We start from the raw sequence: 25,889 nt of genomic DNA on the forward strand, positions 1-25,889 counted from the left end.
ATAATGTCTCAGGGTAAATGGTTTCGTACACAGCGTCATCTAGTGGACACAGTTTGTGCTGATAGCGTTACAGGCGAATGTTTACATCCAGGATTTCCAGTCTGTTCTTACCTCCGTGCGAGGATCTCTCTCCCATTGGAATCAGTGTAGAAAATTCCATCTGTTTTTAATGGCGTGTCAAAGCGGCTGATAACCTCCTTGCCAATGTTGTCACTGAAGTTGGTGAGAAAGATGGGAAACATGGAGTTAAACCTGCATTGAATCCGCCTGGAGACCGCAGGGTAAAGGCGAACGACCACTGTCTGACGTAACCCTGCTGCACTTTACACCCGTCCTCGTGTTTCAAGGTTCATAGAATTTACAGTGCAGCAGGAGGCCATTCGGCCCCTTAAGTCTGCGCCGGCCCTTGGAAAGAGCGCCTTACTTAAGCCCACACCTCCACCCTACCCCCCTAACCCAGTAACCCCTAACCTTTTGGACACTAAGTGACAATTTATCACAGTCAATCCCCCTAACCTGCACATCTTTGGACTGTGGGAGGAACCCAGAGCACCCGGATAAACCCACGCACACACGGGGATTAAGTGCAAGCTGCATAGACAGTCACCCCATGCCGGAATCAAACCCGGGTCCCTGGAGCTGTGAGACAGCAGTGCTAACCACTGTGCCACCCTGCTGCCCAGTTGTTGTTCTAAACCCGGATTTGGACACAGACTGGAACGTCACTGGGACATGCCAGGCAGGAATGCCCCGAGTGCAAGTCCCTGACCCTATACTCCCAGGTTACTCCCTCTCACTGGAATAGCAGTGAATCCGCATCCCTCCATCCCAAATCCTGGATCCTTACCGGATTGGAATCGGCCCGACAGTCCACTCTAGTTCAACAAACTTTTGTTTTTTGTAGAGTCGGACGGTCTGTGAGCACCACGATGAAAAGTTTTGATAAACTTCCTGAAATAAATCCGTCTGCAGAATGGAGAGAAAGGAACACTTTGTCTGGTATTTGTCCCTCTGATTGATCTCCGAATTTCCCATTTACCATATCAGACAGGCAGGCAAGATTTTAACACAAAGTCATCGCATCACTGGCTGCACAAACCACAGTTTGTCACCAAACATCAGTTAAGAAGGTGAATGTGGAGAGTGGAAATTAGGCAGCAATGAGCCAGTCCAACCTTCAGAAGGTGCAATTGGATGGTCAGTACTGAGGGAGTGCTGCACTGTCAGAGGGTCAGTACTGAGGGAGTGCTGCACTGTCAGAGGGTCAGTACTGAGGGTGTGCTGCGCTGTCAGAGGGTCAGTACTGAGGGAGTGCTGCACTGTCAGAGGGTCAGTACTGAGGGAGTGCTGCACTGTCAGAGGGTCAGTACTGAGGGAGTGCTGCACGGTCAGAGGGTCAGTACTGAGGGAGTGCTGCACTGTCAGAATGTCAGTACTGAGGTAGTGCCGCACTGTCGGAGGGTCGGTACTGAGGGAGTGCTGCACTGTCAGAGGGTCAGTACTGAGGGAGTGCCGCACTGTCAGAGGGTCGGTACTGAGGGAGTGCTGCACTGTCAGAGGGTCGGTACTGAGGTAGTGCCGCACTGTCGGAGGGTCGGTACTGAGGGAGTGCCGCACTGTCAGAGGGTCAGTACTGAGGGAGGGCTGCACTGTCGGAGATGCGGTCTTTTGGACAGGACTCAACTATTTTAGAAAAGCGAATGAATTGTCTCCCACTTCTTACCTGGACTGTATATGTCTCCACCTTTTTGGTCATTGGGAAAGGGATCTCGCCCTTTGGCCTAAAAATATAAGCTCCAGATGGTTGGCCACTCTCGCGGTTTCCTGTACTCGCACTGTACCTGTCAAAAACATTAACAGCAGTTAAAGCCAAATAACCAGAATTCTTTTTTTTTTTTTAAATTTTATTCTCCTTTTTCACATTTTCTCCCACATTTACATCCATCAACAATAAACAATAATCAGCAAGATATATCAGTCCCCATAATAATAACGATCCCATCCTCCCACCAACACCCGAACCTCAACCCACATGTTTACATAAACAAATGACAAAAAGGAATCTGGGATTACCCGTAGTCACCCTTAATCTACCCCGCTCCCCCCCCACCCCAGGTCTCCAGCTCCTCCCGTCCACTGCCTCTTGTAAAACTCCTCCTCCCAACCTCGGTCCCTTCCCCCCAACTTTCCACCCCGGCTAGACCACTCGGACCCGGTTCTGCCAGGCTCCGATGGCCGCAGCCCCTCCCCCCACCTCACTCCCGTTCACTGGCCGGCTTAAACTGGCCAGCGTGGAGGCCCCCGCCCGGGTCCCTTTCCCACTTGCCCGGCCCCAGGAAAACCCAGAAATCCCCTTTCAGCACACAAACCCCGCATATCCACCTACACCCCAAAGAACTCTCATTTCGAGTGAAAGTCCCATCTCTTCCCTTGTCCAAATATATACAACATTGGCTCCTTTAGCCTCTACACCTGTGCGCAGTGATACAAAAAAGAAGAAAATACAGTCATGAGGTTACATCGGCACATGGCCATTCCTCAATTTGTCAGTTCTGCCACAGTCCTTCTGCTTTCGCAAACTCCTCCGCTGCTTCCGCCGTTCCAAAATAAAAGTCCCTGAGCTTGTAAGTCACCCTCAGCTTCGCTGGATATACAATGCCGCACCGCACCTTGCTAATGTACAGTGCCCTCTTCACCCGGTTGAAGGCAGCCCGCCTCCTTGCCAGCTCCACCGTAAAGTCCTGGTATACACGTATACCAGCTCCAACCCACTGCACCACCCGCTTCTGCTTGGCCCAGCTCAGGACCTTCTCCTTCACCCTGTACCTACGGAAGCACAGAGTCACTGCCCTTGGCGGCTCACTCGCCTTTGGTACAGGCCTCCACGACCGATGAGCCCGATCCAGTTCATATCGGGAGGGATCCTCCCCCTCCCCCAATAGTTTTGCCAGCATCGCGGCAAAATACTCAGTCGGCTTCGGTCCTTCAACTCCTTCGGGCAGCCCCACAATCCTCAAATTCTGTCGCCTCGATCTGTTTTCCAGGTCTTCCATTTTTCCTTGCAGATCCTTGTTAATGTCCATCACCTTCCGCATCTCCTTCCCCATCGAGGCAAGTTGATCACCGTGCTGCAATAACATCTCCTCCACTTCCTTCAGCGCCTCCCCTTGCTCTCGCACCTCCGCCACTGCGCTCGCCACCTCCGTCCTCACCGGGGAAACCGCCTCCTCCCCCAGCGCACTCAAAACCTCCCTCATCTCCTTCCTCACCGTCTCCATGCATTTCGCAATCTGCGCCAACTGCTTTTCAAATTCCGCCGCCATCACCTTAGTTATTTCTTCAGCCGCAAGCAGTGCGGCCTTCCCTGGTGCTCCAGCCTCCATTTTCCTTGGTGACCCCGCGGTGACCTTTCCACTCCCCGACGGACCTTCAGCTGTTTTTTTTCCGGCCGTTTTTTTTGCTCACCCTCGACATTTTTCTTTTTCTTTTTTCCCCCTCCTGTGTCTTCACTGTGCCTCCTCCGTGCCTTCTCCCTGCTTCTGCTGCCTCCGTGGACCCTGGGACCGGGCTTAAAGCCCCAAAAATGCCGTTCCCGAACGGGAGCCCTCCATTGTGCGGCCGCCTCCCGCCCGCCATCACCGGAAGTCCACCACCAGAATTCTTCTTAAACAATAACTGAGCGGTTCTCTTCTGACGGATGACCTTTGCTGCGATTCACTGGAACCTGCCAAGTGTTTAGACAGTGAGTGGCTACCGAGGAACACCTCACAGTCTGGCCGATTCTGTCCTCAGCTCACACCAGCACTTTCAGCAGAGTATGAGAGAGGGGAACCCAGTATGGATGATACTCTCTGTCGGTCAAGAAGCTGCGAGTTGCATCACACCAGCCGAGGCAGGAATATGAAGCTGCCCAGAGTGGCTAGGTCTGACTGCACTGAATCACGGCAGCCAGAAAATGCTGTTTAATTAAACGCCAGTGGTCCACCTCAACAATGCAAATTCCACAACGGAGAGCTCGAACTGAATGGTCTAAACGGTCTCTGTGTGCAACAAGTCAACAGTGTTTGTAACAGCTGGTGTCATGTCTCGAGCAACTTTGGTTGTAAAGCTGCTGAGGGGTCTGCAGCAAAGTAAGCTCCCGTTTACTGGCACAGAGAGAGAGCGCGCGAGCGAGAGAGAGAGTGCGCGAGCGAGAGAGCGCGCGAGCGAGAGAGCGAGCGTGCCGCATGGGGCAGGGCATGTGCACCGGGACAGGGCGCGCGAGCGAGCACATGAGAGAGAAGGCACGAGAGAGCGGGAAATAGAATGAAGGATACAGAGAGGGACACACAGAGAGGGGGGGGGCGGGGGGGGAGACACACAGAGAGAGGGAGACACACAGAGAGAGGGGGACACACAGAGAGAGGGGGACACACAGAGAGAGGGGGGGCACAGATGGGGGGACACAGATGGGGGGACACGGGGGGGGAACACAGAGAGGGGGGACACAGAGAGGGGGTACACGGGGGGGCACAGAGAGGGGGTACACGGGGCGGGGCACAGAGAGGGGGTACACGGGGGGGAACACAGAGAGGGGGGGACACAGAGGGGGTACACGGGGGGGGAACACAGAGAGGGGGGACACAGAGGGGGTACACGGGGGGGGGGCACAGAGAGGGGGTACACGGGGGGGGGGGAACACAGAGAGGGGGGACACGGGGGGGGGCACAGAGAGGGGGTACACGGGGGGAACACAGAGTGCGGGACACAGAGAGGGGGTACACGGGGGGGGGGAGACACAGAGAGGGACACACACAGGGGGTACACGGGGTGGGGGGACACACACAGGTGGGGGGACACACACAGAGAGGGGGACACACACAGAGAGGGGGTACACGGCGGGGGTGGGGCGCACACAGAGGGGACAGAGAGAGAAGGAGCCCGAGTCCTCTGTACAATGGTTACTTACCAATAGAAGCTCTGAGTTACAGGTAGAGAAAGATTCTTTTGCAGGTTGTCAATCTTACTGATGAGGCCGGTGTTGGTGTCAAATAATACTCGGATATACTACACGCAAAACACAAAAGGGAATTAGAAAAGCACCATTGACAGATGAGTCACACTGGGAAACCTCTCCAGTGCTGGAGACGGATTGAACCGTTCAGCAGTACTAAAAACCAAATGGTAAAGCAGCGCCCCCGAAACAGCAGACAACCGAGCTGGCAGGAGGAACCGAGAAGGTAAACGTCATCGGGAAGTCACCGGCTTGTATGTTCTTGGGCAGATTAGAGTCACAGGCTGGTTGACTTTTATTCTTCCATGGGATGTGGGCAACTCTGGCAAGACTAGCATTTGCTGCCCATCTGTAACTGCCCGTCTCCGGTAACGCCTGGCAAGGGGAAAGGGCAGCATTTGATACTAATTGGACAGCTCTTACAATACGGCCACAATGAGGCGAGAGGCCTTCTCCTGTGCTGTGTGGGTCTATGATTCCAGTTGTCGATTCTCACCCCTGAATCACGGGGTAGGGGCTGCAACCGACTACGCACCTCATTTTCAATCTTAAGGGCTCCCTTCCTCCGGGGCAGGGGTCTGCGAAACACAGCGCTGTCGGACTTCCTGGACACACTGTAGGTGCTGAAACCCAATGCTGCAACCCTGGCCTGGAACACTAGCTCGTTCACTGCATTGCCACGGTCTTTCCGCACAGCCTTCGTAAAATCTGACACGGGAACGATCTGGGAGAGAGGTGACAAAAAATTACACTCTACAATATATATATATTGTTACTCTGAACCACTGGCTTCAGAGTAAATCACTGCGTTAATCTGCTAAACTATAATAATACTAAAACAGCAGATGTGATAGATTACAGTAAAAACTCTTCAGTTATATCTAAGTAGTTCTTAAACAGTAGTTTAAACATTTCCGTTACCTGGTTCAGCACTGAGCTGCCTTTCGGATCAGTCACGGTGTAACGTGTGCCATTGACAGGGATTCTCACAAACACATTCACTGCTCTGGCCAAGGGATTGTAGAGAGTAACTGTAAACTAGAGGTACAGACACTGGATTAACAGTAAACTTTCACTCCTTGCCAAAGCAGCGACAGCGCCCAGGGGATAGAAAGCAAACACGGGCCCATGGTACTGGTGGGGATCCCCCTGTGGTGGGCAGGGGGAAAGCGGGAGTAGACGGGAGGCGAGGGAGGGGTCCGCAAGGCTGCTGCAAACTTACTTGGCCAAGGTCTTCGATGCGAGGACAAACACTGATGTTGAGTTTGTTGCAGAAGATGAAATTCTGTTTGAGGCCACTCAGGCTTGCCAGAGCGTTGCTGACGAGGACCTACAATGTAAAGCGAAGACAGCACAAACGTGAACAGCGATTCCCCAACTCCTTACTACTGTAAGGGAAGCACTTTAAATGCAAGAGAGTTTTGTCTTCTTCATCACAGCTGTTCCCAATATCTCAGCACAGCTTGGTGTATAGAATGTCCGTACTGAGAGGTGAGCATTCCCTGCCGTATAGATGATGTTAATGTTACCTATCGGCTCCAGGGTGGACATTGACTAGATCCTGCTGTAGGCTGAAATAGGCTCTTTCATTATCAGAGGGAGGTAAACATTGTAGAATCATCTGCTCCTGACCTTATAGAATAGAATAGAATCCCTACAGTGCAGAAGGAGGCCATTCGGCCCATCGAGTCTGCACCGACCCTCTGAAACAGCCCCCTACCCAGGCCCAATCCTCAACCCTATCCCTGTAACCCCCACCCAACTTTGGGACACTAAGGGGCATTTTAACATGGCCAATCCCACCTAACCTGCACGTCTTTGGACTATGGGAGGAATCCGGAGCATCCGGGAGGAAACCCACGCAGACACGGGGAGAACGTGCAGACTCCACACATTGGTGAGGAAGTAACTCCTGACTGATGTCTAGAGCCGAGATCGATGAGCTACTGCACACTCCCTGGTTGTTAACCACCATTCTTTCTGAGACATTGGTAGAACGGCAGAGTTTTTTCAATGAGGTCAGCCCTCATTCTTCGAATACAGGCCCAGTATCCTCAATCTTTCCCCAGAAGACAATCCCGCCATCCCAGGGATTACTCTGGTGAATTTCTGTTGCACTCCCTCTGTGGCCAGAATATCCTTCCTTGGATAAGGAGCCCAAATGTGCACAGTACTCCAGGGGAGGTCTTACCGAGGCTCTGTACAATTGCAGCAAGACATCTTTTACCCCTGGTAAACTCAAATCCCCTTTCAATGAAGGCTGACTTACCATTTGCCTTTCTAATTGCTAGCTTCCAGTGCCTCGTGAACAAGGACACCCTGGTACCTTTAGACGACACTTCCCCACCCCTCACCATTAAAGAAACATTCTCCGTTTCTGTTTTTTTCCACCAAAGAGGATAACTTCACACTTATTCACGTTATATTTCATGGGCCATGTTCCTGTCCATTCACTTAGCCTCCCCAAGGCCGTCTGAAACCTCCTCACAACTTACCTTCCACCCAGTTTGGTGTCATCAGCAAATTTGGAAATATGTTTGGTGCTAACATCCAAATCATCGATATAGATCGTGAGCAGCCTTGATCCCAGGACTGAGCCGTGCTGTACTCCACGGGTAGCAGTCTGTCATCCTGAGAATGACCCCTGATTATGCCTAGCCTCAATTTTCTGTCTGTTAACCAATTCTCAATCCAAACCAATCTATTTCCCCAATCCTATGTGCTCTAATTTGGTTTATTAACCTCCCGCGTGGGACCCTATCAAAAGCCTTCTGAAAATCCAAGTGCATCACATCCACTGGTTCTCATTTATCAATAATATCCTCAGATGCTCTGGGTCACTGTCCGTGTGGAGTTTGCACATTCTCCCCGTGTTTGCGTGGGTTTCGCTCCCACAACGCAAAAGATGTGCAGGGAGGTGGATTGGCCACGCTAAATTGCCCTTCATTGGAAAAAATGAATTGGGTACTCTAAACTTATTTTTAAAAATAATATCCTCAGATAAACTCCAAGTTTGTCAAACATGATTTCCCTTTCATAAATCCATGCTGACGCTGCCCAATTTTACTATTCTTAATGTCCAGCTAACTGCAGAGTGTGCTGAACAGAGCCCAACGATTGCCACCCTCACATAGATTCTGTCTACACCAACCGCTGCCTCAGGAAGGCAGACAGCATTATCAGAGACCCCTCCCACCCAGGCTTTGCCCCCTCTTCCAGACCCTTCCATCAGGCAGAAGATACAGAAGTCTGAAGACTCGCACATCCAGACATGGGAACAGCTTCTTCCCCACAGCTACTAGACTCCTCAACGACTCCCCCCTCGGGTTGATCTGTTCCCTGTAAGAACGCTATTCACGACGCCCAATGTTGCTCTTGCTCATGTATTTGCTTTGTTTGGCCCCTTGTACCGCACTGTAACCAATTACTATTTGTCGATGTACTATTTGTCAATGTACTTTATCAATTATTCTTTTTATCTACTATGTACGTTCCCTTGGCCGCAGAAAAATACTTTTTACTGTACTTCGGTACATGTGACAATAAATCAAATAAATCAGCGGTCAGATCCTTTATAATAGATTCTAACATTTTCCCTACTATTGACGTCAAACCAACAGGTCTGTAATTCTCCCTCTTCCTCCATTCTTAAATAGCTCCTCTGGTTCAGAGGCAGACGGGTGTTCATACCTCACACCGATCCCAGCCTTTGGCCAGCTTCTTGGCGTAATCATCTGCAACGTGCTGCTTCTCAGTCCCGGAGACGGCATCGTGGTGCTGGGCTACCCCCATCGCCTTCCCTGAATTCAAAAAGCACATTTTTAAATCCAGGTCATCAGGATCAACTCATTCAACCGTCTGCAGTCACACCGGGCTGAGTAGAAGCCAGTGCAGCTAAAGGCAGAACAACTGGGCACTGAGTCAAGTCCCAGCCCATCATATCATCGACCCAAGGTTCTGGCAGGGAGATGGAAAGGGGAAAGTAAGGGTTTGTGACAACATGTAAGTAAAATGTTATTGAAGGGGCACCAGATGCAGCTCCAGGACCAGGTGGGAAGTGAGCAGGGTGGGATTTGTCCATTGCAACTCTGGACAGGTACAGTGTAGTGTAACTGTCACTGTTACACAGCGTTGAAGATCGTAGCTATGGTGTAAACATGATGGTATAATCATTGTATATATGTATGAACATTGATTGGGTAATTGTATTAAAATATCAAATCATGTTAATTTGTGATTGATAAATGCAAATGAACTATTATCTGTATAACAATACAAGAATGATGCATTAGAATAACCTAAGACATAGGCCACTAGTAGGCCATTCGGCCCATCGAGTCTTCTCCGCCATTCAATGAGATTGTGACTGATCCGATGTGATAATCGTTAACTCCACTTTACCTCCTTATCCCCATAACCCTCGATTCCCTCACTGATTAAAAATCTGTCTCAGCCTTGAACATACTTAACGACCCGGCCTCCACAGCTCCCTGCGGTAAAGAATTCCACAGATTCACTCCCCTCTGAGAGAAGAAGTTCCTCCTCATCTCTGCCTGAAATGGACGACCCCCTGACTCTGAGATTGTGCCCTCTGGTCCTAGACTCCCCCACAAGAGGAAACAAACTCTCAGCATCGACCCTGTCAAATCCCCCCCCCCCCGAGAATCTGATATGTCTCAATAAGGTCGCGGCTCGTTCTTCCGTACGCCAGTGAGCCCAGTTGGTTGAAGGGCGCAGACCCCATCCTGTACGGGGACAGCTTTCCTGTATTATGCCTGAATTAAACCGTTGAACAAAGAGATTGGAGTCTGATCTGGGCTCTTTGGAACTGGACGGTATGGATTCCCTCCCTTTCAGAGATTCCACACCTTTCCCGAAGAGAAAACCAGGAAGTGACTAACAACTTGAGCGGAGTTCTCCATCCCGCCCCGCCACATTTCTGCCCCGACCGGCCGGCGGGAGTCTCCGTAACACCGGCCGGTCAATGGGGTTTCCCATTGTGGGGCAGCCCCACGCCGTCGGGAAACCCCCGGGCGCCGGCAAAACAGAGACTCCCGCCGGCGGAGAATGACGCCCCAGGAATTTTCACTTGATTATATTGATTTTTTTACTGCAACTTCTCAAAATCACCTAAAAAAAATACAAACCATTATTGAATTTCTACTGCAAGGTACATCCAGTGCAAACATCGAGGTTCTGCGATCTATGGAGCTAATTCAAGATCCGGGTTTCCGCTAATTGAACCCTTTTTACTCGCCTTCAAAGAGGCTCTTAAAATTAAGCTGCTTTTTAACGGCATTGATAATCAATGTCGAATTCAGCAGCTGTGAAAATGATTTTTTTAAAACCATACGGAATATTTACCAGTCACATTGGTGTACACTAGTCAGTAACTCAGTAAATCTAACCATTATATCTCCGTTACTGTCGCAAAGACAAAGAGAAATAGACGTGCCACACAGAGTTTGGAGTATCTCAGACCAGGAACTGTCTCTCTCTCTCTCCACACAGAGTATCTCAGACCAGGAACTGTCTCTCTCTCCACACAGAGTATCTCAGACCAGGAACTGTCTCTCTCTCTATCCACACAGTGTGTCTCAGAGCAGGAACTGTCTCTCTCTCTCTCCACACAGAGTATCTCAGACCAGGAACTGTCTCTCTCTCCACAGTGTGTCTCAGAGCAGGAACTGTCTCTCTCTCCACACAGTGTCTCAGACCAGGAACTGTCTCTCTCTCCACACAGTGTGTCTCAGACCAGGAACTGTCTCTCTATCCACACAGTGTGTCTCAGACCAGGAACTGTCTCTCTCTCCACACAGTGTCTCAGAGCAGGAACTGTCTCTCTCTCTATCCACACAGTGTGTCTCAGACCAGGAACCGTCTCTCTCTCCACACAGTGTCTCAGAGCAGGAACTGTCTCTCTCTCTATCCACACACAGTGTCTCAGACCAGGAACTGTCTCTCTCTCCACACAGAGTATCTCAGACCAGGAACTGTCTCTCTCTCTATCCACACAGAGTATCTCAGAGCAGGAACTGTCTCTCTCTCTATCCACACAGTGTGTCTCAGACCAGGAACTGTCTCTCTCTCTATCCACACAGTGTGTCTCAGAGCAGGAACTGTCTCTCTCTCTATCCACACAGAGTGTCTCAGACCAGGAACTGTCTCTCTATCCACACAGAGTATCTCAGACCAGGAACTGTCTCTCTCTCTATCCACACAGTGTGTCTCAGACCAGGAACTGTCTCTCTCTCTATCCACACAGTGTGTCTCAGAGCAGGAACTGTCTCTCTCTCTATCCACACAGAGTGTCTCAGACCAGGAACTGTCTCTCTCTCCACACAGTGTGTCTCAGAGCAGGAACTGTCTCTCTCTCCACACAGTGTGTCTCAGAGCAGGAACTGTCTCTCTCTCTATCCACACAGAGTATCTCAGGCCAGGAACTGTCTCTCTATCCACACAGTGTGTCTCAGAGCAGGAACTGTCTCTCTCTCTATCCACACAGTGTGTCTCAGACCAGGAACTGTCTCTCTCTCCACACAGAGTATCTCAGACCAGGAACTGTCTCTCTCTCTATCCACACTGTGTGTCTCAGACCAGGAACAGTCTCTCTCTCTATCCACACTGTGTATCTCAGACCAGGAACTGTCTCTCTATCCACACAGTGTGTCTCAGAGCAGGAACTGTCTCTCTCTCTATCCACACAGTGTGTCTCAGACCAGGAACTGTCTCTCTCTCCACACAGAGTATCTCAGACCAGGAACTGTCTCTCTCTCCACACAGTGTGTCTCAGACCAGGAACTGTCTCTCTCCGTTCCACACAGTGTGTCTCAGATCAGGAACTGTCTCTCTCTCTATCCACACAGTGTGTCTCAGATCAGGAACTGTCTCTCTCTCTATCCACACAGAGTATCTCATACCAGGAACTGTCTCTCTCTCTATCCACACAGTGTGTCTCAGATCAGGAACTGTCTCTCTCTCTATCCACACAGTGTGTCTCAGACCAGGAACTGTCTCTCTCTCCACACAGAGTATCTCAGACCAGGAACTATCTCTCTCTCTACACAGAGTGTCTCAGAGCAGGAACTGTCTCTCTCTCTATCCACACAGAGTGTCTCAGACCAGGAACTGTCTCTCTCTCTACACAGAGTGTCTCAGACCAGGAACTGTCTCTCTCTCTCTCCACACAGTGTGTCTCAGAGCAGGAACTGTCTCTCTCTCTACAGAGTGTCTCAGACCAGGAACTGTCTCTCTCTCTCTCCACACAGTGTGTCTCAGAGCAGGAACTGTCTCTCTCTCTACAGAGTGTCTCAGATCAGGAACTGTCTCTCTCTCTATCCACACAGTGTGTCTCAGATCAGGAACTGTCTCTCTCTCTATCCACACAGTGTGTCTCAGACCAGGAACTGTCTCTCTATCCACACAGTATCTCAGACCAGGAACTGTCTCTCTCTCCACACAGAGTATCTCAGACCAGGAACTGTCTCTCTCTCTATCCACACAGAGTATCTCAGACCAGGAACTGTCTCTCTATCCACACAGAGTATCTCAGACCAGGAACTGTCTCTCTCTCTATCCACACAGAGTATCTCAGACCAGGAACTGTCTCTCTCTCCACACAGAGTATCTCAGACCAGGAACTGTCTCTCTCTCTATCCACACAGAGTATCTCAGACCAGGAACTGTCTCTCTCTCTACAGAGTGTCTCAGACCAGGAACTGTCTCTCTCTCTATCCACACAGTGTGTCTCAGACCAGGAACTGTCTCTCTCTCTACAGTGTGTCTCAGACTAGGAACTGTCTCTCTCTCTACAGAGTGTCTCAGACCAGGAACTGTCTCTCTCTCTATCCACACAGTGTGTCTCAGACTAGGAACTGTCTCTCTCTCTACAGAGTGTCTCAGACCAGGAACTGTCTCTCTCTCTATCCACACAGTGTGTCTCAGACTAGGAACTGTCTCTCTCTCTACAGAGTATCTCAGACCAGGAACTGTCTCTCTATCCACAGAGTGTGTCTCAGACCAGGAACTGTCTCTCTCTCTCTCCACACAGAGTATCTCAGACTAGGAACTGTCTCTCTCTCCACACAGTGTGTCTCAGACCAGGAACTGTCTCTCTCTCTCTCCACACAGAGTATCTCAGACCAGGAACTGTCTCTCTCTCCACACAGTGTGTCTCAGACCAGGAACTGTCTCTCTCTCCACACAGAGTATCTCAGACCAGGAACTGTCTCTCTCTCTATCCACACAGTGTGTCTCAGACCAGGAACTGTCTCTCTCTCCACACAGAGTATCTCAGACCAGGAACTGTCTCTCTCTCTATCCACACAGAGTATCTCAGACCAGGAACTGTCTCTCTCTCCACACAGTGTGTCTCAGACCAGGAACTGTCTCTCTCTCTCTCCACACAGAGTATCTCAGACCAGGAACTGTCTCACTCTCTATCCACACAGTGTGTCTCAGACCAGGAACTGTCTCTCTCTCTCTCCACACAGAGTATCTCAGACCAGGAACTGTCTCTCTCTCCACACAGTGTGTCTCAGACCAGGAACTGTCTCTCTCTCTCTCCACACAGAGTATCTCAGACCAGGAACTGTCTCTCTCTCTCTCCACACAGTGCGTCTCAGACCAGGAACTGTCTCTCTCTCCACACAGTGTGTCTCAGACCAGGAACTGTCTCTCTCTCTATCCACACAGAGTATCTCAGACCAGGAACTGTCTCTCTCTCTATCCACACAGAGTATCTCAGAGCAGGAACTGTCTCTCTCTCTATCCACACAGTGTGTCTCAGACCAGGAACTGTCTCTCTCTCCACACAGAGTATCTCAGACCAGGAACTGTCTCTCTATCCACACAGTGTGTCTCAGAGCAGGAACTGTCTCTCTCTCTATCCACACAGAGTGTCTCAGAGCAGGAACTGTCTCTCTATCCACACAGTGTGTCTCAGACCAGGAACTGTCTCTCTATCCACACAGAGTATCCCTGACCAGGAACTGTCTCTCTCTCTCTACACAGAGTGTCTCAGACCAGGAACTGTCTCTCTCTCTCTCCACACAGAGTATCTCAGAGCAGGAACTGTCTCTCTCTCTATCCACACAGTGTGTCTCAGACCAGGAACTGTCTCTCTCTCCACACAGAGTATCTCAGACCAGGAACTGTCTCTCACTCTCCACACAGAGTATCTCAGACCAGGAACTGTCTCTCTCTCCACACAGAGTATCTCAGACCAGGAACTGTCTCTCTATCCACACAGTGTGTCTCAGAGCAGGAACTGTCTCTCTCTCTATCCACACAGAGTATCTCAGACCAGGAACTGTCTCTCTCTCTCTCCACACAGTGTGTCTCAGACTAGGAACTGTCTCTCTCTCTACAGAGTGTCTCAGACCAGGAACTGTCTCTCTCTCTACAGAGTGTCTCAGATCAGGAACTGTCTCTCTCTCTATCCACACAGTGTGTCTCAGATCAGGAACTGTCTCTCTCTCTATCCACACAGTGTGTCTCAGACCAGGAACTGTCTCTCTATCCACACAGTATCTCAGACCAGGAACTGTCTCTCTCTCCACACAGAGTATCTCAGACCAGGAACTGTCTCTCTCTCTATCCACACAGAGTATCTCAGACCAGGAACTGTCTCTCTATCCACACAGAGTATCTCAGACCAGGAACTGTCTCTCTCTCTATCCACACAGAGTATCTCAGACCAGGAACTGTCTCTCTTTCCACACAGAGTATCTCAGACCAGGAACTGTCTCTCTCTCTATCCACACAGAGTATCTCAGACCAGGAACTGTCTCTCTCTCTACAGAGTGTCTCAGACCAGGAACTGTCTCTCTCTCTATCCACACAGTGTGTCTCAGACCAGGAACTGTCTCTCTCTCTACAGTGTGTCTCAGACTAGGAACTGTCTCTCTCCACACAGAGTATCTCAGACCAGGAACTGTCTCTCTCTCTATCCACACAGTGTGTCTCAGACTAGGAACTGTCTCTCTCTCTACAGAGTGTCTCAGACCAGGAACTGTCTCTCTCTCTATCCACACAGTGTGTCTCAGACTAGGAACTGTCTCTCTCTCTACAGAGTATCTCAGACCAGGAACTGTCTCTCTATCCACAGAGTGTGTCTCAGACCAGGAACTGTCTCTCTCTCTCTCCACACAGAGTATCTCAGACTAGGAACTGTCTCTCTCTCCACACAGTGTGTCTCAGACCAGGAACTGTCTCTCTCTCTCTCCACACAGAGTATCTCAGACCAGGAACTGTCTCTCTCTCCACACAGTGTGTCTCAGACCAGGAACTGTCTCTCTCTCCACACAGAGTATCTCAGACCAGGAACTGTCTCTCTCTCTATCCACACAGTGTGTCTCAGACCAGGAACTGTCTCTCTCTCCACACAGAGTATCTCAGACCAGGAACTGTCTCTCTCTCTATCCACACAGAGTATCTCAGACCAGGAACTGTCTCTCTCTCCACACAGTGTGTCTCAGACCAGGAACTGTCTCTCTCTCTCTCCACACAGAGTATCTCAGACCAGGAACTGTCTCACTCTCTATCCACACAGTGTGTCTCAGACCAGGAACTGTCTCTCTCTCTCTCCACACAGAGTATCTCAGACCAGGAACTGTCTCTCTCTCCACACAGTGTGTCTCAGACCAGGAACTGTCTCTCTCTCTCTCCACACAGAGTATCTCAGACCAGGAACTGTCTCTCTCTCTCTCCACACAGTGCGTCTCAGACCAGGAACTGTCTCTCTCTCCACACAGTGTGTCTCAGACCAGGAACTGTCTCTCTCTCTATCCACACAGAGTATCTCAGACCAGGAACTGTCTCTCTCTCTATCCACACAGTGTGTCTCAGACCAGGAACTGTCTCTCTCTCTATCCACACAGAGTATCTCAGAGCAGGAACTGTCTCTCTCTCTATCCACACAGTGTGTCTCAGACCAGGAACTGTCTCTCTCTCCACACAGAGTATCTCAGACCAGGAACTGTCTCTCTATCCACACAGAGTGTCTCAGATCAGGAACTGTCTCTCTCTCTATCCACACAGAGTGTCTCAGAGCAGGAACTGTCTCTCTATCCACACAGTGTGTCTCAGACCAGGAACTGTCTCTCTATCCACACAGAGTATCCCTGACCAGGAACTGTCTCTCTCTCTCTACACAGAGTGTCTCAGACCAGGAACTGTCTCTCTCTCTCTCCACACAGAGTATCTCAGAGCAGGAACTGTCTCTCTCTCTATCCACACAGTGTGTCTCAGACCAGGAACTGTCTCTCTCTCCACACAGAGTATCTCAGACCAGGAACTGTCTCTCTCTCCACACAGAGTATCTCAGACCAGGAACTGTCTCTCTATCCACACAGTGTGTCTCAGAGCAGGAACTGTCTCTCTCTCTATCCACACAGAGTATCTCAGACCAGGAACTGTCTCTCTCTCTCTCCACACAGTGTGTCTCAGACCAGGAACTGTCTCTCTCTCTACACAGAGTATCTCAGACCAGGAACTGTCTCTCTCTCCACACAGTGTGTCTCAGAGCAGGAACTGTCTCTCTCTCTCTCCACACAGAGTATCTCAGACCAGGAACTGTCTCTCTCTCTATCCACACAGAGTATCTCAGACCAGGAACTGTCTCTCTCTCCACACAGAGTATCTCAGACCAGGAACTGTCTCTCTCTCTATCCACACAGTGTGTCTTAGACCAGGAACTGTCTCTCTCTATCCACACAGAGTATCTCAGACCAGGAACTGTCTCTCTCTCTATCCACACAGAGTATCTCAGACCAGGAACTGTCTCTCTCTCTATCCACACAGAGTATCTCAGAGCAGGAACTGTCTCTCTCTCTACACAGAGTATCTCAGACCAGGAACTGTCTCTCTCTCTATCCACACTGTGTGTCTCAGACCAGGAACTGTCTCTCTCTCTATCCACACAGAGTATCTCAGAGCAGGAACTGTCTCTCTCTCCACACAGTGTGTCTCAGAGCAGGAACTGTCTCTCTCTCTATCCACACTGTGTGTCTCAGACCAGGAACTGTCTCTCTCTCCACACAGAGTATCTCAGAGCAGGAACTGTCTCTCTCTCTATCCACACAGTGTGTCTCAGACCAGGAACTGTCTCTCTCTCCACACAGAGTATCTCAGAGCAGGAACTGTCTCTCTCTCTCTATCCACACTGTGTGTCTCAGACCAGGAACTGTCTCTCTCTCCACACAGAGTATCTCAGAGCAGGAACTGTCTCTCTCTCTATCCACACACTGTCTCAGACCAGGAACTGTCTCTCTCTCCACACAGAGTAACTCAGACCAGGAACTGTCTCTCTCTCTATCCACACAGTGTCTCAGACCAGGAACTGTCTCTCTCTCCACACAGTGTGTCTCAGACCAGGAACTGTCTCTCTCTCCACACAGAGTATCTCAGACCAGGAACTGTCTCTCTCTCCACACAGAGTATCTCAGACCAGGAACTGTCTCTCTCTCTATCCACACTGTGTGTCTCAGACCAGGAACTGTCTCTCTATCCACACAGTGTCTCAGACCAGGAACTGTCTCTCTATCCACACAGAGTATCTCAGACCAGGAACTGTCTCTCTCTCTATCCACACTGTGTGTCTCAGACCAGGAACTGTCTCTCTCTCTATCCACACTGTGTGTCTCAGACCAGGAACTGTCTCTCTCTATCCACACAGTGTGTCTCAGACTAGGAACTGTCTCTCTCTCCACACAGAGTATCTCAGACCAGGAACTGTCTCTCTCTCTATCCACACTGTGTGTCTCAGACCAGGAACTGTCTCTCTCTCCACACAGAGTATCTCAGAGCAGGAACTGTCTCTCTCTCTATCCACACAGTGTGTCTCAGAGCAGGAACTGTCTCTCTCTCTCTCCACACAGAGTATCTCAGACCAGGAACTGTCTCTCTCTCCACACAGTGTGTCTCAGACCAGGAACTGTCTCTCTCTCCACACAGTGTGTCTCAGAGCAGGAACTGTCTCTCTCTCTCTCCACACAGAGTATCTCAGACCAGGAACTGTCTCTCACTCTATCCACACAGAGTATCTCAGAGCAGGAACTGTCTCTCTCTCTATCCACACAGTGTGTCTCAGACCAGGAACTGTCTCTCTCTCCACACAGAGTATCTCAGACCAGGAACTGTCTCTCACTCTATCCACACAGAGTATCTCAGACCAGGAACTGTCTCTCTCTCTATCCACACAGAGTATCTCAGACCAGGAACTGTCTCTCTCTCCACACAGAGTATCTCAGACCAGGAACTGTCTCTCACTCTATCCACACAGAGTATCTCAGAGCAGGAACTGTCTCTCTCTCCACACAGTGTGTCTCAGACCAGGAACTGTCTCTCTCTCTATCCACACAGTGTGTCTCAGACCAGGAACTGTCTCTCTCTCTATCCACACACAGTATCTCAGACCAGGAACTGTCTCTCTATCCACACAGAGTATCTCAGACCAGGAACTGTCTCTCTCTCCACACAGAGTAACTCAGACCAGGAACTGTCTCTCTCTCCACACAGAGTAACTCAGACCAGGAACTGTCTCTCTATCCACACAGTGTGTCTCAGAGCAGGAACTGTCTCTCTCTCTATCCACACAGTGTGTCTCAGACCAGGAACTGTCTCTCTCTCTATCCACACAGAGTATCTCAGACCAGGAACTGTCTCTCTCTCTATCCACACAGTGTGTCTCAGACCAGGAACTGTCTCTCTCTCTATCCACACAGTGTGTCTCAGACCAGGAACTGTCTCTCTCTCTATCCACACAGAGTATCTCAGAGCAGGAACTGTCTCTCTCTCTATCCACACAGAGTATCTCAGACCAGGAACTGTCTCTCTCTCCACACAGAGTATCTCAGACCAGGAACTGTCTCTCTCTCTATCCACACTGTGTGTCTCAGACCAGGAACTGTCTCTCTCTCCACACAGAGTATCTCAGACCAGGAACTGTCTCTCTCTCCACATAGTGTGTCTCAGAGCAGGAACTGTCTCTCTCTCTATCCACACAATGTGTCTCAGACTAGGAACTGTCTCTCTCTCCACACAGAGTATCTCAGTCCAGGAACTGTCTCTCTCTCTATCCACACAATGTGTCTCAGACTAGGAACTGTCTCTCTCTCCACACAGAGTATCTCAGACCAGGAACTGTCTCTCTCTCTCTCCACACAGAGTATCTCAGACCAGGAACTGTCTCTCTTTCTATCCACACAGTGTGTCGCAGACCAGGAACTGTCTCTCTCTCCACACAGAGTATCTCAGACCAGGAACTGTCTCTCTCTCCACACAGTGTCTTAGAGCAGGAACTGTCTCTCTCTCTATCCACACAGTGTGCCTCAGACCAGGAACTGTCTCTCTCTCCACACAGAGTATCTCAGACCAGGAACTGTCTCTCTCTCTATCCACACAGTGTGCCTCAGACCAGGAACTGTCTCTCTCTCCACACAGAGTATCTCAGACCAGGAACTGTCTCTCTCTCTCCACACAGTGTCTCAAAGCAGAGTGGTTGGAGCCTTGTACAGCGCTGCTCCCGCAGTAATGTGGCTTTCCCGAGAGCAGATGAGGATATATAGATCTGGGACTAAGACTCACTCAGTACAGAGCTGTCTCCAATGCCGTAAGGACCACTGTGAGAACGTGAAGCTGCCAGAACCTCCAGCTGATTGCAGACCTGGAAAGGAAACACAGGTTGGAGGCAGTAACTCACCGACAAACATAAGAACCTCTCGCCTCTTATCGTTCTAATGCTCCAGCAAGATTTCTTTCCTCAATCTCATTTATTGCAGAATCTGGGATAATTGCCACATATTAGTGACTCTGCACTATGGCCCCCAGGACCGCAAGGACCCCACCCCCATGTGGCACAGGAACTCCCCCCTCCCCCATGTGTATCAGTGCCGCAGGACACCCCTCCTGCCCTCCCCCACCCCCGGTGTGGCCCAGGGCCGCAGGACCTCCCACACGTGCGCTCAGTGCAATCTATACTTTTGTCCATGTTCTCTAACTTGTTCCATTGCTATAACAACCCTAACCCCCACCCTAGCCCCACACCCACTCTCCACCCAAACACCCCCAGCCCCACACCCACCCTCCAGCCAAACACCCCTCCCCCACACCCAACCCACCCCCAACACCCCAGCCTCAGCTGTAAGTTTTCTTTGGTGATCTTTTACTGAACGCCTGCAGATCGAAATCAAACCACGGACCTGGGAACTGAGTAAAACAGAATGAAGGAATTTGCAAACCAGGGGCAATGTTTAGAATCTGTGTATGGCAGCCCTGCTCACCTGGAGCAAATTGTTACTCAGCCTCTCGTATCGTTTCAAAGCCGGGCGACTGGTGAAGTAACCGGTCCAGAACTGGTGGGCCCCGTCTGCGTAGGGGAAAAAATCATCCGTCTTCACGGACCTACAAGGATTTGTTTTTAAACAGCAGAGGGATTAAAGGCTGCAGTTGTACGGTTAGCTTTTGTTGCCTTCTTTACTTTGGAGTGAACCCAAGCTGTTTCTTATATTGACCAAATGACCACACAACCAATATGTTAGCTCAAAAACACAGTTTATTAATAACATAAGACCTGTATCTCTTCGCAGTAACACACGTGGTTCCGTACTAAACTACACCTACCAGTGCAGTAGATAAGAAGGAGCCAATGGATGTGGTATATCTGGATTTCCAGAAAGCTTTTGACAAGGTGCCACACAAAAGGTTGCTGCATAAACTAAAGATGCATGGCATTGAGGGTAAAGTGGTAGCATGGATAGAGGATTGGTTAACTAACAGAAAGCAGAGAGTGGGGATAAATGGGTGTTTCTCTGGTTGGCAACCTGTAACTAGTGGGGTCCCTCAAGGATCAGTGTTGGGCCCGCAGTTGTTCACAATTTACATAGACGATTTGGAGTTGGGGACCAAGTGCAATGTGGCAAAGTTTGCAGACGACACTAAGATGAGTGGTAAAGCAAAAAGTGCAGAGGATACCGGAAGTCTGCAGAAGGATTTGGATAGGTTAGGTGAATGGGCTAGGGTCTGGCAGATGGAATTCAATGTTGCCAAGTGTGAGGCTATCCATTTTGGGAGGAATAACAGCAGAATGGATTATTATTTAAACGGTAAGATGTTAAAACATGCTGCTGTGCAGAGGGACCTGGGTGTGCTGGTGCACGAGTCGCAAAACGTTGGTGTGCAGGTGCAACAGGTGATTAAGAAGGCTAATCGAGTTTTGTCTTTCGTTGCTAGAGGGATGGAGTTCAAGACTAGGGAGGTTATGCTGCAATTGTATAGGGTGTTGGTGAGGCCGCATCTGGAGTAGTGTGTTCAGTTTTGGTCTCCTTACCTGAGAAAGGACATATTGGCACTGGAGGGAGTGTAGAGGAGATTCACTAGGTTGATCCCAGAGCGGAGGGGATTAGATTATGACGAGAGGTTGAGTAGACTGGGACTGTACTCATTGGAGTTTAGAAGGATGCGGGGGGATCTTATTGAAACATATAAAATTATGAAGGGAATAGATAGGATAGATGCGGGCAAGTTGTTTCCACTGGTCGGGGAAAGCAGAGCTAGGGGGCATAGCCTCAAAATAAGGGGAAGTAGATTTAGGACGGACTGTAGGAGGAACTTCTTCACCCAAAGGGTTGTGAATCTCTGGAATTCCTTGCCCAGTGAAACAGTTGAGGCTCCTTCTTTAAACGTTTTTAAGAAAAAGATAGATACCTTTCCAAAGAATAAAGGGATTCGGGGATATGGTGTACGGGCCGGAGAGTGGAGCTGAGTCCACAAAGATCAGCCATGATCTCATTGAATGGTGGAGCAGGCTCGAGGGGCCAGATGGCCTACTCATGTTCCTAGTTCTTATGTACACCTAATGACTAAGGTGACCTTTACTTAACTTCGAGTGACCGGCACTGTGTGAGATAAGGACTTTATCCGGGTCCACGTGGTCGGTTTGGAAGTGTTTGGGTTAGTCTCATCTGGGCTTGCGGGTCCTTGAACCTGGTTGTTCTGCTACAGTTGGTCGCACACAGGCCATTCCCAAAAGAGATCGATCTCTAGTGCGCAGGGCTTTTTATCCTTCGTCTCTTTCGCGCCCTTATGGGCGGTCCTTACTCCAGGTCCAATGGATCGATAGGGTTCTCGATCACCCTCATCGATCTCAGCCAATTATGGGGCGGATACCTCGATAGCTGGGCAGGTCCCAGCTATCATTCCCAGGCACGTAGGCCTTTCCAAATAAGAGGGGCCTTTCCAAATAAGAGGGGTAGCGCCAGTTAGTCTGATACTGCTGTATTCAAACTCTATTGTCCTGGGGGAAATGGTGATCGACTCTTAATGGATACAAGATTCAGCCAAGTCTGGTTTCTTTGCGCAATACACAGAGGCGGTGTACCTGTCTGTGTCCCAAATTGACCAAAATTCCCATGGTCCTTTGCAGGTGGCCATTTTACATGGCTACACTTTTCAAATCACTGACAAACACTCCGTAACACCCGGAAATGGTGGTCCTGGGCTCGAGGCATACTTTTAATAATATTTTAATTTAATATTTTCAAATGAACCGGCAGAAAATTAGCACAATGGTCACAGTGAGTGAGGAATATATTATTTGATAGCAATAAGAGTGGAGCAAAGTGTGACAGGAAGTGAAGTGTGACATTAGCAGGACATATGTGCTCCAATGGAAGGTGTTATTTGTGAATGCAGTGCGCAGTGCTCCGTGAGATATCATCCTGGTTTACAAAATGCTCAGAGGCTTGGCTGGACCTCCCGGGGTCTCTATTATAAATAACATTTTGGGATTTAGTTGGTAAAATATTTGAGACTTGGCCAGGAGCACGTCCGAGGGGAGCAGGTAACATTAGAACAATGGTTCCCAATGTTCTCCACCCCTGCGGGTGGGTCTGGTGCAGACTCCTTGCTAGGGATTGATCACTGTGATTAGACAACAATTCTTTCATTATACCATGTGCGGTGGAGATGGTAGAGGGTGTACGAGATTGCCCCTAATCCTGTATTCCACTCAACCGAGACCAAGGCTGCTACTGCCTGTGGAACCACAGGGTGTGTGGTTGTGAGCAGAAATGCAGCTGGAGACTTAAATTCGCAGGGGTGCACATCACCAAAAATCTGTCCTGGTCCACCCACGTCGACGCTACCACCAAGAAAGCACAATAGCGCCTATACTTCCTCAGGAAACTAAGGAAAGTCGGCATGTCCACATGAACTCTTACCAACTTTTACAGGTGCACCATAGAAAGCATCCTATCGGGCTGCATCACAGCCTGGTATGGCAACTGCTCGGCCCAGGACCGCAAGAAACTTCAGAGAGTCGTGAACACAGCCCAGTCCATCACACGAACCTGCCTCCCATCCGTTGACTCCATCTACACCTCCCGCTGCCTGGGGAAAGCGGGCAGCATAATCAAAGATCCCTCCCACCCGGCTTACTCACTCTTCCAACTTCTTCCATCGGGCAGGAGATGCAGATGTTTGAGAACACGAACGAACAGACTTAAAAACAGCTTCTTCCCCACTGTCACCAGACTCCTAAACAACCCTCTTATGGACTGACCTCGTTAACACTACACCCTGTATGCTTCACCCGAGGCCGATGTTAGGTAGTTACATTGTGTACCTTGTGTTGCCCTATTATGTTTTTTTTTCTCTTTTCACGTACTAAATGATCTGTTGAGCTGCTCGCAGAAAAATACTTTTCACTGTACCTCGGTACACGTGACAATAAACAAATCCAAATCCAAACAGACTTACCATGTCAGGTTTGCCTTGTTCAACCCGTACAGATAGCAGGATGGGGTGGAGTAGAGCACATTGACGTCGCTCCCATTGTTTTGCTGATTAGAAACAAAATGAGAGGTTTGAATGAATATTTTGCGTGCCCAGATGCGATGAGACTTTGCAACCGCTGACCCCATGGCAGGCCCCTGCGTCCCAGCCGAGGGGAAGAGGACTGGGTGGGTGTTGACGAGTCTGACAAGTGTGTTCACAAACTGCAAAGAAGCTTCAGTGATTTCAGGAAGGTTCACAGACATTAGCTGGGTCCCAATCTCAATCTGGTAACACCCACTTGGGAACTTGCGCAGGACGCATGTGTCCATTGGGTACAGTGTCTTTCGAATGCTCTGAATAGCCCAAAGTGCTTTTGTAGCTGGTGAAATACTATTGTAATGCAGGACACACAACAGCCAACCTGTGCACACCAAGATCCCAGAAACAGCAATGTGATCATGATTGGAAGATACGTTTCCAGGTGTTGGTTGAGGAATGTATGTCAAGGAGGATCCATAGAATCCATATCCATAAAACCCGACAGTGCAGGAGGAGGCCATTCGGGCCATCGAGTCCGCACTGACCCTCCGAAGGGGTATCCTACATAGGCTCAATCTCCCATCCGAAACCTGTGACCCCACCTACCCTGCACATCCCTGTACACGAAGGGGCAATTTAGCAGGGCCAATCCACTTAACCTGCACAACTTTGGACTGTGGGAGGAAACCGGAGCCCCCGGAGGAAACCCACGCAGGGTCCCTGGCACTGTGAAATGAAATGAAATTAAATGAAAATCGCTTATTGTCACAAGTAAGCTTCAAATGAAGTTACTGTGAAAAGCCCCTAGTCGCCACATTCCGGCGCCTGTTCGGGGAGGCTGGTACGGGAATTGAACCGTGCTGCTGGCCTGCCTTGGTCTGCTTTCAAAGCCAGCGATTTAGCCCTGTGCTAAACAGCCCCTGGCTGAGGCAGCAGTGCTAGCCAGGAGGTTTAGAATTAGCGTCTATACAGCCAGCCAATCCCCATGTGCGACACTGCTTACTGATTTTCTGATATTCAGTCACGGGTGTCAGTGTCATGTGAGAGTACCTTTAAGAACTGGGTGTTTACTACTGCAGTGATGTCAGAGTGTGGGTGGAGCGGGGCTGTCTGTCAGCTTTTTACTTTCGTTTTAGGCTGTTTGCTGCAGGGTGTGTTTTAGTTTCGTTTTCAGAGCTGGATAGCTGCAGTCACAGCCAGAAGGTGTATGAATCTCTCTCTGTAATCTAAAGTCTAAATCGATCCTGGTGATTTAAAACTAATAACAGTAGTGACTTTAACCTGATGTGCTTCTGGTAAAAGGTGTTTTAAGTCTTATGGATGTTAAAAGGAAAGCTTAAAGGATTACTTAGTGTTGTATTCTTTGGGGGTTGTATTTGAATTGATGGTTGCTAAGATGTTCACTGTAAGTTTTAAAAAGGTTAACTTGAGTTCACAGAATAAACATTGTTTTGCTTTAAAAAATACTTTTCCATTTCTGCTGTCCCACACCTGTAGAGTGGGCCGTGTGCTCCCCATACCACAGTCTAGTAAAAGTTGTGGGTCAGGGGAACTCCATGATACACTTTGGGGTTCTCTAATCCCTGGCTCATAACATCAGTGTCATATTTAGTAAATAGCACATCGCACCCAGCGGCTAAAATCTATTGTCCAGGTTTACCTCCTAGTCCGAACTGTGTTAGCTTACTTGAGCCGGGCTGGTGTATTCTAATTGGAGTTGTCATTCCTGACTGCTGGAGAGGGAGGGTGTGAGTGAGGGGAACAGACAGCAAGGGCACTGTCCTGATCGATATCTGCAAAGTGTACGTCCGTGTGCAAATATCAGACTCTCTCTGATTTGCTACAAAGCCAACAGCCAATGAGTACATCTGCGGCCTGGGCCCCTGGAGAACCATTGGCTGATCACCCATTCTCCCCCAGAGCTACACCCCCTCCCCCAGCGCTGAATACCCTCCCCCAGAGCTACACCCCCTCCCCCAGAGCTACACCCCCTCCCCCAGCGCTGAATACCCTCCCCCAGAGCTACACCCACTCCCCCAGAGCTACACCCACTCCCCCAGCGCTGAATACCCTCCCCCAGAGC

General features: G+C 49.8%; 1 protein-coding gene across 1 annotated transcript in view; it reads right to left on the reverse strand.

Moving 5' to 3' along the window:
- Nucleotides 1–25,889, reverse strand: part of man2b1 (mannosidase, alpha, class 2B, member 1) — a 91,424-nt gene that overhangs the window by 8,514 nt on the left and 57,021 nt on the right. The window contains exons 8-18 of the mRNA XM_072490882.1: nt 23,750–23,832; nt 20,275–20,395; nt 19,580–19,658; nt 8,684–8,793; nt 6,216–6,323; nt 5,915–6,031; nt 5,529–5,717; nt 4,949–5,046; nt 1,724–1,841; nt 848–966; nt 112–213 (exon numbers count right to left, since the gene is read on the reverse strand). Of these exons, the coding sequence (XP_072346983.1) occupies nt 112–213; nt 848–966; nt 1,724–1,841; nt 4,949–5,046; nt 5,529–5,717; nt 5,915–6,031; nt 6,216–6,323; nt 8,684–8,793; nt 19,580–19,658; nt 20,275–20,395; nt 23,750–23,832 (1,244 nt within the window). The remainder of the gene's footprint in view (nt 1–111; nt 214–847; nt 967–1,723; nt 1,842–4,948; nt 5,047–5,528; nt 5,718–5,914; nt 6,032–6,215; nt 6,324–8,683; nt 8,794–19,579; nt 19,659–20,274; nt 20,396–23,749; nt 23,833–25,889) is intronic.

Source organism: Scyliorhinus torazame, chromosome 27, assembly GCF_047496885.1.
Source record: "Scyliorhinus torazame isolate Kashiwa2021f chromosome 27, sScyTor2.1, whole genome shotgun sequence".
NCBI classification, from domain to species: Eukaryota; Metazoa; Chordata; class Chondrichthyes; order Carcharhiniformes; family Scyliorhinidae; genus Scyliorhinus; species Scyliorhinus torazame.